The sequence below is a fragment of the Pleuronectes platessa genome, chromosome 5, assembly GCF_947347685.1.
Source record: "Pleuronectes platessa chromosome 5, fPlePla1.1, whole genome shotgun sequence".
NCBI classification, from domain to species: domain Eukaryota; kingdom Metazoa; phylum Chordata; class Actinopteri; order Pleuronectiformes; family Pleuronectidae; genus Pleuronectes; species Pleuronectes platessa.
The window spans coordinates 12457812-12472889 of record NC_070630.1 but is presented as its reverse complement, the minus strand read 5'-3'; the positions used below and the strand labels follow the sequence as shown (position 1 = coordinate 12472889).

General features: G+C 43.7%; 1 protein-coding gene across 1 annotated transcript in view; it reads right to left on the bottom strand.

Moving 5' to 3' along the window:
- Positions 1–15078, bottom strand: part of si:dkey-103g5.4 (uncharacterized) — a 24179-nt gene extending 9101 nt beyond the window's left edge. Inside the window, exons 1-21 of the mRNA XM_053422096.1 lie at positions 14472–15078; positions 14158–14300; positions 13079–13302; positions 12245–12406; positions 10923–11102; positions 10051–10177; positions 9842–9934; positions 9543–9729; positions 9275–9437; positions 8407–8595; positions 8156–8330; positions 6559–6698; positions 5538–5714; positions 4875–5005; positions 4633–4790; positions 3621–3848; positions 2860–3198; positions 2631–2779; positions 2045–2303; positions 405–575; positions 131–288 (exon numbers count right to left, since the gene is read on the bottom strand). Coding sequence (XP_053278071.1) covers positions 131–288; positions 405–575; positions 2045–2303; positions 2631–2779; positions 2860–3198; positions 3621–3848; positions 4633–4790; positions 4875–5005; positions 5538–5714; positions 6559–6698; positions 8156–8330; positions 8407–8595; positions 9275–9437; positions 9543–9729; positions 9842–9934; positions 10051–10177; positions 10923–11102; positions 12245–12406; positions 13079–13302; positions 14158–14287 — 3540 coding nt within the window. The 5' untranslated portion in view covers positions 14288–14300; positions 14472–15078. The remainder of the gene's footprint in view (positions 1–130; positions 289–404; positions 576–2044; positions 2304–2630; positions 2780–2859; positions 3199–3620; positions 3849–4632; positions 4791–4874; positions 5006–5537; positions 5715–6558; positions 6699–8155; positions 8331–8406; positions 8596–9274; positions 9438–9542; positions 9730–9841; positions 9935–10050; positions 10178–10922; positions 11103–12244; positions 12407–13078; positions 13303–14157; positions 14301–14471) is intronic.

Genomic DNA, 15078 nt, shown 5'->3' with positions numbered 1-15078 from the left:
TGTTCACAAATCTCCCTCCAGCAGAAAACAACAGGAAGAGAGTTGAATCACTTTTATTCTCACTGGTCACATTAAAGATGACTTGTACCAGAGCATTAGTGGAAGCATTTCTCTAAAGTACTGCCCCCACCTGCACACCATCAGTTTGATCTGCCATTGTTAACCAGTAGGAAGCTGTAACAGGCAGGATGTGCTTCCTGGACACATCCAGTCTGGCTCCAACCACTGGTGCCAACGTCCCTGTCACTGGGTCCACAGTCTGAGATCCATAACGGATCGCCACCAGGCCTATAAAGACCCAGATGAACTTCTTTTATTGCCTATAGTTCAAAAGATCTTTAAAAGGGGATTTAAGTGCATCAACTGAACATTAATATTTGCTATAGCCATTTTTTTGACAGTACCTTTTCCATCCGGGTCCTCCATGGTCCCTGCCAAGGGTACAGTAACCCCAGCGACCAAGTCGGTGTGACATCCCAGCACGGGCACACTGAGACCAGATCCCATGGGGTCAGGATACTCCATCCCCAGCAGGGCTGTCACACCCACATCAGAGCCTGACAGAAGCATCTCCCCTGGGTCCAACGAGAACAGGAAATAAGAAGCAGAAGCAAAGAATAATTCATGTGAAAAGGTGCTCAAATATTTTTTTCCCCTATGTGTATTCCTGAACTTTTCCTGGTCCAATTTCTAATAAGTTTGAGAGAATTGTGACTTATTTCCCTGAAATATGGTGAAAGGGTTGGACACGACCCAAGGATAAAAAGAATAGCATTTTTGTGCGCATCCAGGAAAAGGGTTTGGGTTTGACATTTTCACTGATTTCCTGGGGAAACATTCACGGATCTTGATGAAAACAATCAGGCATATTTTGGCCAAATAGCTGAGTGTTTCCAATTTGTTGCAGCTTGACTGAAGTTAATGGAGCTGTCGGTGGATGTAAGCACTGTAATGACTTCAAGTGCAGTGACCTCCTTCAGGGCTATTTTCTTCTGCGTTTGTTTTGGTTTGTTCGCAGGATTACACAAAAGGTCCTGAGCAGATTACAGTTATAAAACTTGTCAGTTAATGATTCATGGATCTTAGCTGTAGCAGAGCACACATGACCTACAACCACCACTGAGATTTAGACACAGTGACTCTTCAAAGTGAACACAATGGAGAAACTATGATACGCCTGTCTTGATGATGATGCCGGTATGAATTGATTATTAGCACAAGCTCCCTGATGTCGAGGATATATTAACATTCACACAGACAGAATCTATTTGCTATGAGGTCATTTGCTGTTCAGTGTGTTAAAGCAGTAGGTTTGTAATGTCTGAATTGTTTTGGACTCCTATCTATGCCGGAAATACTGATGGTACAAGAGGTCTACTTTATCCCTCATGATAATAAAAAATATGGATATGGACTACATATTAGTTGAGGCATGTCCTAAGATAATTGGCTTATGTGGGACAAACAGGTCACATGCTAGGTTTCCGTAGAGGGTGGTTGCTTGTGAGGAATAAAGGTCATCCTTTCCAAACTCCCTTTTAAGCACCATAAAAGGGTCACTTTGTGCCTGAAACTTTTGTTTTTATATGAAGTGGTCACATAAGGACAACGCTGGGTGATCCAGGAGGAGATAAAAAGATATTCAAAGGTTGTGCATTTTCTTTAATGCAGTATGGAAAAAAAAACATTAAGTTATCTTACATCCAAAAGGAGCAAAAGCCTTTGTTTTATGAATTTGTCTTCACGTGTCACAACAACAGAAGCTGTAAAGAAGAAACCGATAAGGAAATATAAAGTAATAGTCCTCTGCTGCATATTTTTTCTCAGCAACAGGCATATTTATGGCCAAGTGAGGCTGAAATTCTCTATTTGGGATCATACTTTCTCAGACACTATGTTTGAGTAAGATAGACGGTTTCAGAGGGCAGGAAAAAGAGAGCAGCAGTGGACGGAGAGGACCGACACAGAGAGGCAGAGAGTTTGTGATGTACAACCCACAAGATAGCCCACATGTCCATTCATCCTCTAACTGGTGTTTCCTCACCCAGACTCCCTCCATCCCTCTGGAGACCCTCGGCCCAGTCCAGCAGCATCTCCAGCCGGGTCTGTAACTGGAGATGGCCGTGCAGGCTCCGCCCCCGGGCCTGCTGGAGCTCCTTGGCCGCGGTGAGGAGATGATCTTGTCGACCGCTCCCTCTCTCGCTGCCTGGATGAGGCTGCAGATCCTGCAAGTTGCCCTCTGAACCCCACTCCTCAGACAGTGGCTTCAGGAGATCCAGAACTCTGAACATTGCTGTGAGAACCTGATGAAGAAATCTTTGCTGGTTTGACTGGTTTAACAAGATCACTCTTTTTTAATGAGAGAATATTTTGATTTTGATTTAATGTAAATTTAACCAGGCGGTCTCATCATGGATCTTTTATTATTTTACAATGTTGAGACTTAGGAGGCAGCATAAAAAATGTATACTTTTAAATAGCAACAACATAAATTCCCATCCCATGTCCCAATAAATAAAATGAATAAACTATATCAAGTAAAACTCTATGAACATTATGATTTTCCAAAAGCAAAATATCAAGAGAACATTTATATGCTATATTCCCAGATGAGGTGTAGAATCATTCACCTTGCAGTCTAGTAAACCTTGGTGTCCTCCTGCATTAGGGACCAGTTGCCCAGCCCTCATGTTGGCCCCTCTCACTCTCACCATCCGCCCACTCAGAGGTTCTATGAAGGATTCAGCCAGAAGGACTCCCCCTACTGGCAGCACAGCTCCTACACAGTCATACAGAACAAGGTTGGCTCATAATAACTCATGCAGGATATACTGGTGTCTCACCAGCTGCTGCACTGACCTGTCACTGGATCCAGACTGACCCCGACTGTGAGCACAACGTTACCCGTCCTGGGTTCCAGCATGGGATAACCGATCTGTATGGGCTGAGGCAGGCGGGTGATGGGGCAGACCTGCACCCCTCCCATTGGGTAGACCAGTCCAGTCTCAGGGTGGATTGTCACAGCCAGTATGGGCACTGGGACCCCAGTGTCTGGGTCGGCCATGGGAGCTCCGAGCTGCAATCTCTGGCCCGGTCTGAGGCCCCTGAGGTGGGTGCTGATCAGAGGCTGCTCTGAGTGAAAGGAGGTCGGGTAAGGGATGAAAGGAAGGAGAGGACTGTCCCACTTCCTGTTGTCACCTGGGAAAAGGAATGAAAAACAACCGTTTTAGAAAAAGAGCTCCGCCGGTGTCCTGCTATGTCATCAATTTAAGTGATGTGACAATGTACTTCATGAGCTATATTACTCTTACGCTGTCATGTGTCAACACTCTGAGTGATCTTTAAATGCATGCTTTTAGTTATGGTGCATGTCAAACTGCTGCCCTTAAACTGCAGCCCAGCTTGTGTCCATTAACTTTTACTAGTCTTTCTGCTGACACCGAAACACTGTGCTTCACGTAAAGCATATCAGCTGATTAACTGCCGGAGATCCTCTGTTTTCTGTCAAATGTGGTAATTTGCTTGTAACTGTGCTGGAAAGGTTTTGATTTCATAATCTAATTCTTGCTCTTCACTCTGAGCGCGGCCTTCCTTCACAGTGCACAAACACTTCATGTCACCTGCACACAAGCCGGTCGTGAACACCAGCGTGGAGCTCGCAGGATCGAAGGCCACATTGCCGGCGATGGGCATCACTCGGCCGGTGTGCGGGTGGAGGAAGTAGTCAGGTGGCACTGCTGAGGCATGGCAGCTGCTCAGCATCATATGTGTGTGAGCGTCTGGTCTGATGAGGCCTGTGACTGGATCACAGTGAAGAGCCCGGCAGACACGCAAGGACCCATCAGGCCCTGGAGCGAGGCAGCGGGAGAGGGTCACTGTTAGTGCTCATCACACTGTTAACTATCAGGATGAAGATTTGAAGCTGTTCTGATCAAGGTTTGAGAACAGTCACATTCTGGACGTGCAGTGTTTCCTGCTGAGATTTTTTGTGAAGTGGAAAAGCGTGAATTTATCAGCAGAGGATATTTGTGGGATAGCCTCAAATAAGTGCTTATTACAATTCATAAGATAATTGTAATGGGGGAAAAAAACGGTATTACCTTGAACAAGAGCATTTTTTTTAAATAAGCAATATCAGTTAGGCTCCATTTACAATTTAATATAATTTTCAGATATTTCTCTATCCTATATTGTAAACGCTGGCAGATAAACTTAGACTGAAAGGCTTATCACAGGACTTGAACGTTATGTATTGACTTTTATGGAGGTGAGGTAAAACTAAGAAACATTCGGTGTATCTGTATATCCCCAGATGAGAATAATAATTTAAGATTTGTACATAACCACTTATATACCTGAAATAAACTATAATAATATAATATAGTAATATAAATAAATAAAAAATAGTATTCAGATATGTGGGAAGCCAGATTAAATAAAATTGAGGTATCCATTTGTAATTTCCATGTATTAAATGTAATTGTAACTTTGAACATATTTCCTTTCTTTTTTCTGCAGCTCATGTCTGCTCTATTTGCAGTTCATACTTTGACCAATAGATAGTGTCGTTTCTCTAAGATTCAAGGTTTGGAACACATGGTTGATTTAACTCAGTGCTGCTGATGGGCTCACCAAAGATCTGGTCCTTGTTCAGCACGGTTCCAGAGTCAGGACAAAGCAGCTTGGCCCCTGGACCGTCACCCAGTAACTCCCAGGCCCCCTGACGCTGACACTCTGCAGACACCAGCTCTCCCATCTCCTCCACCAGGGCTGTGAGTCTCTGCATCCAACTGAGGGTGAGAAACCACAGGCTGAGCACGTGAGAGGGAGCGTTCACTCTGTGACCATTTGAAAAGGATGAACCGAAGCTTTACTTCTGCTGGTGTTGTTCACTGGCCGGCGGGTTGCTGTTGTAAACCTTTGACAGTAATCGGGTGCACTGTCTGACGTGAGCTGTAAACACACTGTGGACTCTCTGCTGGGCCTGGTGCTCTTGTCTCAGAACCTGAGGGGAAACAGCAAAGCCTGATCTTACTCTCACACTCAATATAAAGATTAAAAGATAAAATGATTGAAAAACAAGAAATACATTTTGAAAATCTATTATTCCAAATGTTAAACGTTTCCCTGTTAAAGTTTCTAAACTGTAAGGACCTGCTACTTTGTCTTCTATGAAATTGAACTGCATACCTTTTGTGTTTTCTTGGGTTTTAGTGACACCCTGTTGTCTAAATGATAAATCAATTCATTCTGAATACAATCTCTTCAAACAGATCCTGCATGTGAATATGCAATTTGTTATCATTATCTACTCACCACCATGCCAATCCTATTGGATCTGGCTGCAACGCTCTTTACCCCTGATACTCTGAAAAGTGTTATGTGGGCTCAAACCTTCCATCTGCATAGTGGTGAGTAGATTATGAGTGAATTTGTCATGATTCAGTGAACTATCCTTTTAAGCACTTCCCTCTATCATTTTGTAAAGTCTACAAATACAAGTGAATTCAATTGGGAGATGACCAGAAGTGATTAACCTGTAGCTGACTGTCGAGCAGCGTCCTCAGCTGTGAGGCCAGAGTCTTCCGTCGCACGGCCTCCCTCTCCACCTCCCTCCTCATCCTCTCATAACCCCCACCCGGCCTCTCCTCTAAGATCAGGCGTGGGTGAAGCAGCTGCAGTTTCCCGAGCACTCCCTGGTAGAGCTCCTTTACCTTGATATAGACACATATAAGGAAACTGAATGACTATCACACGAACATCATATGATAGTAATCAGATCACACATCTCACTCCCACACCCAGTTCAGCCAACACGCACCAAAACAACACAAACGAGATATCAGCGTCCGTGGGATAACACAACAGTACAAGATGGGCCATCTCAACTTACATCTCTACCACCTCAGCTGTCCTGAGGGCTGTAACAACAACCTCTATACAGGTGAAGAGTTTGATGGTACAAACAGGAAGGAGGCCAGAGAAAGAGGCGTGTGACTGAAAACAGAGGCATTCCAGCTGCGACACCCAATCTGTTTCACGAGACTCAAACTTTATGGAACTTTGTGTTGGATCAATGCACATGGGAAACTGAATTGACAAACCATGAAGGTACAATATGAAGTGCACGTGAGTTGCCCTCCTCGGCTGTAAATGGATGAACCAAGTTACAGTATCTACTTTCAAATAGTGCTAACAAGGGCCAGGGTTTGTGGAGTTTGCATGTTCTCCCCGGGTTTGCGGTGGTTTTCTCTGGGTACTCCTGCTTCCTCCCACAAGCCAAAGACATGCAGATCGGTGTTGGGATGATTGAGGACTTTTAAATGGATGATGAGTGTGAATGGTGTGTTTGTCACTGTCGGCCACGTCAACCTGTCCAGGATGTACCCCGCCTCTCACTCTATGTCAGCGGGGATTGCCTCCAGCTCCCCCAGTTTACGTCTCATGATTAATAGACATCAGAAAAAATGCTGCCTCAGAGCGTGAAGGTAATGAAGAAGAACGCGTCATTCTCTTAACGTGTGTGTTTATTTTGCGTGTTAACAGAGAGCTGCTGACCTCAGTGGTGAGCTGCCCCAGCCGTGTTGTGACAGACAGGCTCTGTGTGAGCAGAAGGCTGTAGAAGGTGCTGCTGCTGAAAGCCTCCAGATCCACCTGGTGCTCATAATCCCAGAACTCCCCCAGCGTGTCCCCACAGACTGTTGTTACAAGAGAGGGAAACACAAAGAGAAAGACACTCAAGAATAAACAGATAACACATGTAAAGTCGAAGAATCTCTCTCTCAAAGTGAACTTTGAAGCACATGCATAATGTGCTGCCTGAGGAAGACCAGTGGACCTGAGCTATGTGGATCCATGTTTGGTTCAACAGTTTCGAGAAGTTCCTCTTTCTCTCTGCCAGGCTTTGACAAATACCAACAGATGAGATGACAGCCCTCCTGTTTAAGCTTCTTTACACTGGCTCCCAGGATTGATTACAATGTAACTGTTTACTTCTAAGACACTTCATTGTTCCATCTTATATACACTATGTGACCTGTTCGTACCCTATACCGTTGCGTGCTGTGCGATCCTCAGGAAGAGGCTTGTGATCTTTCCCAGACAGAGTGAAAAACGAAAGGTTGACAGAGGACTCCTCTGCTCGAGGAAATCAGGTCAGATGACCGAGTTCAATCTTTTAAGTTGCTTCTAAAGACATAACTCTATCAGAGAGTTTTCTCTGATTACCTTTGCCAAGGATTATGCAAAAACTACCGATGCGATTTCTATGAAAGTTTTTGGAGAGTCGGAATGTGACCCAAGGAAGAACCCATTCAATCTTGGCCCTGATGTGGGTAAACAGGTGGATCCAGGATGTTTTTTTCACTTTCATAACATGGTACATGCTCTCTTACTGTCCCTATAATTAACATTTTCTTTCAACTGTCAATTAACCTTGATAACTATTTTTAACTATAGAATTATTTTTTTTAATTGTTTGTTTGTGAAGCACTTTGTAATTTGAATTTTGAAAAGTGCTCTATTAATAAAGATTTTTATTTTATTTTATTTTATACATTATGAACTAGAGGTATCTCCATGTTTTGCAAATCAATACTTTCCGCTCGTCTGCCTAGGCTATGTTGGAAGTTTTTGTTTTTAGGACAAATCTTTTGTTGTCAGGAGATTTTCGGGCTCCTCTCCTATTACAATCAAAATATGAATATTTGAAACTACTTTGAATGCTTTTTCCCTCTTGACAGATTCCCTGATAAAGACTTAGACTCTCCGGATGTCTTCTGAAGTGATTTCCTCAGTTAAGTCACTGTTAGTCGTGGCACATGATATGAGGCTTCTGATTAGTAATTGGATGATAGGTGGGAGTAGTCACTGTCAGTGTTACATAAGAAGCCGCTTCTGTCTTTAAACATCAACAAAGTGTCAGTGTGTTACTGTGTGTGTGTGTGTGTGTGTGTGTGTGTGTGTGTGTGTGTGTGTGTGTGTGTGTGTGTGTGTGTGTGTGTGTGTGAGAGAGTAATGGGTGCACGCTGCAGGGGCTGCAGGTTGACGTGGTGCAGATAGTGTTTTATGTAAGTTATGTAACCGTTGGCCTTGAGGCTTTCAATAAGCAGAGCTCACGTGTTTGTGTGTGATATCCAGGGTTACAGTGTTGCACCTGCTTGAATGGAGTCTTGTGTCACTCTGGCTTGTTGGTTGCGGTGAATCTTCCTGAGTGAGATCACCCTTGAACCCTTCGATGAGTAATCGTCCATGTGGTAGGCCAACTGCAGCAAGCGATACCGCGCTCTGATTGGTTTCTTCTCGGGCCATCCGTACTCTCGAAACAGGATCTGCACGCGGGATGGATTCATGAATGTGTTGTGCTCAGTGTGTAGTGGCAGCGTGTGTTTGTGCATCTTCACTGACCAGGACTGTAACACACAAACAGAGGATGACCACAGCTCCAAACAGCAAACCTCCAGTCGCCAACCAATCTGGTCGAAGTAAGAGGTTGCGCCTGCGACTGATTCCCACCCTGGTCACATGACGGGGGATGGTGGGGAAGAAGGGCCCAGGCTCGTAACACTGGGCCCCTGCAGGCATCACTCGTACATACTGAGAAAGAGCAAAATAAAGGATCAGTATTATTGAAATATTGGTTGATATTTATCATTTAATCTCTATGAGAATGTGATTATTTCACATTTAAATGAGGAAAATATCAATAACGTCATCAATTCCTATTTTCTAAGAATCAATTGTTGTAAAATTCATTACGGGGTTTACTCTAGCAAGAATAAAGACATGGTTCCCTGAAGCTACATGTTTGACCACAAGTGGAGCTGTAGAGCATACCCTTGCTTGGATAATTTTTTGGAGTTAGGGGGTTGGTTTTGTTTTGCATACCGATGGTAAAGTGGTAATACACTTTGCCCTTTAAACTTATCTTATCCCTTTTGACTTATTTCTTATCTTCTGCCACACAAAAAGAAGAAAACTCAAGCAAAAATAAATTATAAGGACAATCATAAACAATTTGGAAATCAATTTTCATGTCATTTTGAGCCAGGGTCTATGTAGCAATCGTGGAGTCAAAGTTCTGTATCAATGTCCTCATAATTCACATTCTAGTCTGGTCCATTTCCCATCCACTGACATGGAGGAGATTAGGTTTATGACCTATACTGCAGCCAGCCACCAGGGCCTCAATCAAGTTTGCCTTCGCTTTAAGGGCACTGCACATTACACATTTATTTTAAAGGAACACTGCTTATATTATTTTAGATGTAGTTACCATGTGTTTGTGCTGATGGCTGCTCAGTGTGAAAACGTAAACACCAGGCTGGTTAAAGACCACTGAGAAGAAGCTGGGAGGAGTCCAGGACAGAGTCAGCTCCTCTTTCAGCTGCCTGAACGCACCCCAGTCAAAGCCACTGTTGGTGTTGTACAGGCTGTCCCTGAAACACACCCCGTGTAAAGATGGAGGGCGAGTGTAGAAAACAAAACAAAAACCAGATTCATAACAGACAAAATGGACATGATGAGGTACAGCACTGACTCACAGATCGTACAGAGGATAGTGGCCCGTGTCCACAGTAAACAGGATAATGTCGCCCAACTGGAGGCATGTTGTTGGGTTCAGAACTCCAGTAACTCCTCTCACTTCTTCCTTCATGTCTCTCTTGTTTACCCTTGTCCTGCTGGAATTAATTTCTCCTCCTGTGGTGTCCTCCTGCAGAAAGTCCTCCTCTAAATGTAAAATGTATGAGACCTTCATTAATGCAGTCCTTATTCGTCAGTTTGCATTGATTCACATATTCCTGATTGTTTCGTGTTTTAATGATGAGACAATTTGACAAACCGGCCGAGCTGCCGGGGTCCCGCTGCGTGCTGACAGGAAACAGGCGCTGAACTTCCTCTGGGAGGCCACTCAGGAGGCCGAGGAATCCTGCGTCTGCAGAGTGACAGGACGTACAGACAGAATGACAAAGAAATCAATGGCAGTAAAAAAAAAGCCATTGAGTGTGTGCACATGTGTGTGTGTGCACGTGTGAGTGTGCGTCTCTCCACCTGTTGTCAGAACAATGTAGACAGGACGCAGGGAGTCGAGACGGCTGTTGCACTGCAGAGTCCCCTGGGAGTCCCACTGTTTGAAAGCCGTCTGCAGAACGCTGCCTGAGACGGCCGACACCTGCACCTGAACAATAACAGTGTTTACCATTTATAGGTCACTGCTACACCACCGACACTTTCACTGCTGCTGCATTAAAGACGACACTCTGCCAAGGTTTGAGCTGCTTTGTCAGCATTGTGCAGGTAGATCCCTCTATTCATTATGTTTATACTGAGACCGTTTCAGTGGGAGTAATCCATAGAATCAGTTTAATGTGAATGTGCCTTTCCTCCTTCCTTCCTTCCTTCCTTCCTTCCTTCCTTCCTTCCTTCCTTCCTTTCTTCCTTTATTTGTTCATGTAATTGTTCGTTCCATCTTACTTTCCTTCCTTCCTCCCTCCCTCCCTCCCTTCCTTCTCTCCTTCCTCCTTACTTTCAGTCCTTCGTCCTTTTTGGTTTGTGCATTTGTTCGCTCTTTTGTTCCTTCCTACTTTAATTCATTCCTTCATTCATTTGGTCATTCATTCCTCTCCTCCTTCCTTCCTTCCTTTCTTCCTTTCTTCCTTCGTCATTTAATTTCTTCTTTGCTTCTTTTGTTTATTATTTATTTTCTTATTTCTTGTTTTTGCTGCATTTTTCATTCCTTTTTTTGCTTCCTCATCTTGCTTCTATTATCTTTTCCTTCAGTGATTTATTTCTGAATTTGACTTTTCCTCCCATTTTTTATTGATAATTTACGGGCGTTTTTCTTTTCAATATCTTTCCTTTTGTGACTAAATTTTGATTTTGTGGTGTTACATGTGTGTTGCTGTAGATCTGGATGTGCTGACCTTGCTGTCATAGCTCCACACCAGCTCCATATCTCTGCTGGACTGGCACCGGAGCTGCAGCTCAGTGGCCGGCCTGCTCCTGCACAGGCCACCGCACGCAGCTCGTCCAGGGGGCTCTCTGCAAACACACAGACCCAGCTCTCCATCGTAGCCCTGGTAGTCCTCTGCAGACGTACACACCTGCAGTAAGGGAGTAAATAGTAACTAACCAGTGCAAAGCAATTATCAGCCAAAGGTTTTATTAAGCAACTCAGAGTATTTGTTAAACGTGGCAAATATCCTTTTTTTCTTATCTTGGACCAGATTGATATGAAACTGGCAGTTTTATCAGCAGCTCCTCAGTTTGAGTGTGTAACTGGGTGAAAGGTTCTTGAACCAAAGGCTACTTTGCAGGACAGGGACACAGTGAAGGCAGTGACGACCTTGTTATTCAGTCACAGAGGCAGTTTCTGGTCAATATTAAAGGTTCAGTAAGATTTAGGTCAAAGGGATCTATTAGCAGAAATGAATATAAAATAACCCTCATGATGTTTTCACTGGTGCTTTATCATCTAAATTGTACAAATTGTTGTTTTCTTTATCCTTGAATGAGCCCTTTATTTTTAAATACTTTATATTTACTTCGGGAGCAGGTCCTCTGTAGGGAGGCCGCAATGTTTATTACAATCGTCAAAACTGGACAAACTAAACATCTTTTGAGTTTTTATGACAACTGAAGGCTTCCACAGATTCTCTTTCGGAGGGGGTGAGGTGAAGGGTATTCAGCTGCAACACGCAACTTCACCACTAGATATCACTACATTCTACACACTGAAGAAAGAACAACTGTCAGGTTCTTGTTGAAAAGGTCAAAGACATGTAGGTTGTGCTCATTTCCCCCTTTTTGTATATTTACCCTGTCATTGAGGTCAGGTTTTCTTTTCCCTTTGTTTATTCATCATTTAGCAGAATAACACTAAGCTTGGTGGAAGGATGCAATGTGCTGAGTCATGGAATAATCTAGGACTTTTTTTGTGCACTTTCTTTATCATTGCATTTTCCTTGATTCCTCAGAAAAGGATCTATGAATCATGATGAGGAAAACTATTTGAAACATTTAATTGAAAGATAATTATGAGTGTGTGAAATTTGTTGATTCTTGGTTGAATTTAAAGGAGCTGTTGTCTTATGCAAAACACATTTTACGATTTATTTAGCGTCTCATTCAAACGGGATGAGTTTCTCGTCATGTGTCGGTCAGTGTCAGTTACCTTTGCTCCACTTTTCACATGCACCGCGCTGTGTGTACTTTTTGTGTGTGATGTGATTGCGTAAAGACTAACCTGCTGTCTGCAATGAAGTGACCACTGGTGTCTGTTCATGCAGTCTCCATACTGCGTGCGTGTTTTACCGTCCCTGCAGACATCGTACAGTTTGTGTACACACGCTCCTCTATTGTTAGTGGGCTGGTAGCCAATGGTGCATTGACATCGTCCATCACTGGTCTACAGAGAAAGGCAGCAGGGTTCAGACACTGTTGGTTTACGATACGTACGGGTCACACTAAGTCCTTATCTAATTTGGTCATTCATTCACCCACTCTATCAAACCACATCTTATTCCTTCCTTGCTTCCTTTATTCATTCATTTATTCATTCATTCATTCTTCTTTCTATTCATTCATTTATTCATTCATTCATTCATTCTTCTTTCTATTCATTGCTTTTTCATTCACTTCCTTCACTGATTCTTTCATGTGTTTTCCCTCCTGCCTCTCTTTCATCACTCATTCCTTTGCCAATCGTTCTCACACCAACACTCGTGCAACAAAATCTCACTCTCCTCTTGATGAGCTGATGAGTGGAGGACTCGGGAAAGTAGAAGATGAGACGCTGCTCTCAGGTAACTTAATCTCCGGCTCTTTCAGCTTGTAGCTACAGATTGTTCTGCCTAGAGTTACTGACAGTGAGGACTCGAGACTTAAAGGCGACACACAAAAAAACGATAATGGGGTTTGAAAAATGTCAGTTATTCGTTGGGTTTATAGAATAAAGGAGGAGCTCACAGGACAAATGAGGAAGTGGGTCACTGGTGGTGCTGAATAAGAACTACACAGTCACATAAGCACACCACAGAGACTACTGGTCAATAATACTATCATGTGAAGACACCGTCACCTGAAAACTCTGTCCCTCCCCCGGGCAGATGCAGGTGTCCTGTCCAGAGAGAGGCTGCTGAGCCACAGGACCACACAGCAGGGAGGTGGACAAGCCCGGTCTAGGACAGTAGTGGTGAGGGGGACACTGCAGACAGCTGTCTACTGACACAGCATCAGCAGTCGGCCCGTAGGTTCCCTTAGGACAGGGGAGTGCTGTGGAGCTCTCCATTGGGCAGTAGAAACCTATCAGAAACAATAGTGGGAGCATCCTGATGGTGGTGACACATCCCATCTCCCCATCCTTCCCCCCCTTCCTGTTCAGCTCCACTTCCACTGTGTCTCTAATCTCCACCGATTGACAGACACAATGATATATACAGTATAGCGATGGTGCAATGGACCTGCGGTATCGAGATCCCTCCGATATGCAGGCTTGACCAGTCGTGAGTCAGTCTCAGCTGTCAATCATGACATTTCACCCTGTTTTTAAAGCAAAGTGATTCAAACCAAACTGACAAGACAAATTAACATTTAAACGTAGGTCAGTGTTATAAGAGCTACCTGAAATGATAAAAACCACCTTAAAATTCATTTGACGTGTAGGCTACTTTTTAATTTGGTCCATTCACAATCAACTAAGATGGAGGAGGTGGGATTTCTGACCTACACCACAGCCAGCCACCAGGTGGTGATAGAGATGGTTTGGCTTCACTTTTGGGGTTCTGTCACATCTTCATATACAGTCTGTGATGCAGCACAACACATCAGTAGTCCTGTCAAAAGGTGGCCATTCACCATTTGATAGCTTTCAAAACCTAGACTGTATTGTTTTTTTCTCTTATGGCTCACCAGTAAATTGTGAAGCACTTTGAACTGTGCTAACCTTATGGAAGGTGCTATACAAATACAAATTGATTGATTTGTATTTGTATACAAATGCTCAAACCCTTACAGTATAAGTCAATAGCTGATGGAGTGTAATCGTTAGTATAACCTCCAAGGGTCAAATCTACACCCTTTTGAAAGCAGGGGGATATATATAGGGCATTTTGGTCATTATATACTTTATATATCAAACATTATAAAAAAACTGTCTACCTGGCTTGCAGGGCCTCTCCTGGTTATGTTGACTGAAGTTGTTTCCATGAGTCAGAGTTTGCAGGGCAGAAGCAAACATCCACCACCAGCACCTGAAACTGCTGCATCTGCAAGTCCTTTGCATTATCATGATTGTCCACCTGCTGAAGTTCAGGGCAGGTGAGCGAGACACGGAGTTCTACGTCAGATTCAAGGAGAAATTATATCGTTCTTCACCCAGGATCTGTTAACAGCCTCTTGCCAGGTGGCCTGGCTTTGTCTGGCCATAGCCAAAGTTTCCAAAAGTTTGAATGATGCTGAATCGAATTAAGTACCTTGATAAACCTTCTCCTGTCCCGCTGTAGTTGTGCACACATAACCTGTTGTGCCTCTAACATCCAGGCCTGTTAGTCTGCACAACCTTCAATGGCGCGCTGAATGATTTATGAGGCCTGTGAGGTAAGGTGACAGTGATGGGGAGCGGGACTGGCCACTGGTGAAGAGCAGCAGTGAAAGCAGAGAGTATGGTCACCTGGTGCTGCCGGGTCACATTACAGCGTTTGTTCTTCTCAATCCTACCATGAAACTGATTAATGATTTCTCTTCCAGTGTATATCAACACAGCTTTGCTTGAGAGGAGGCTATCTGGACTGTGTGCGTCACACACACAGAGACTGCTGAGTTCACAGCTCAGATAGCTGCTCTGATACAGTCCCTGTGTTTATGTGAGGCAGACCTGCAACTTTCCAGTTCACTTGTGAATTAACCAATTTGATGAAGTCACACTGAATACTATAACTGTTGTGCATTTGTGGTTACTTGCTCATTCCAGCTTGCAATCCTTTAGAAAGCAAAATAAACTATGGCCGAGGATTAAGGGGCCCACAACTGCGAGCTGCTCGGACCCATAAAATGCATTTGTATGCATTTATATATAATTAT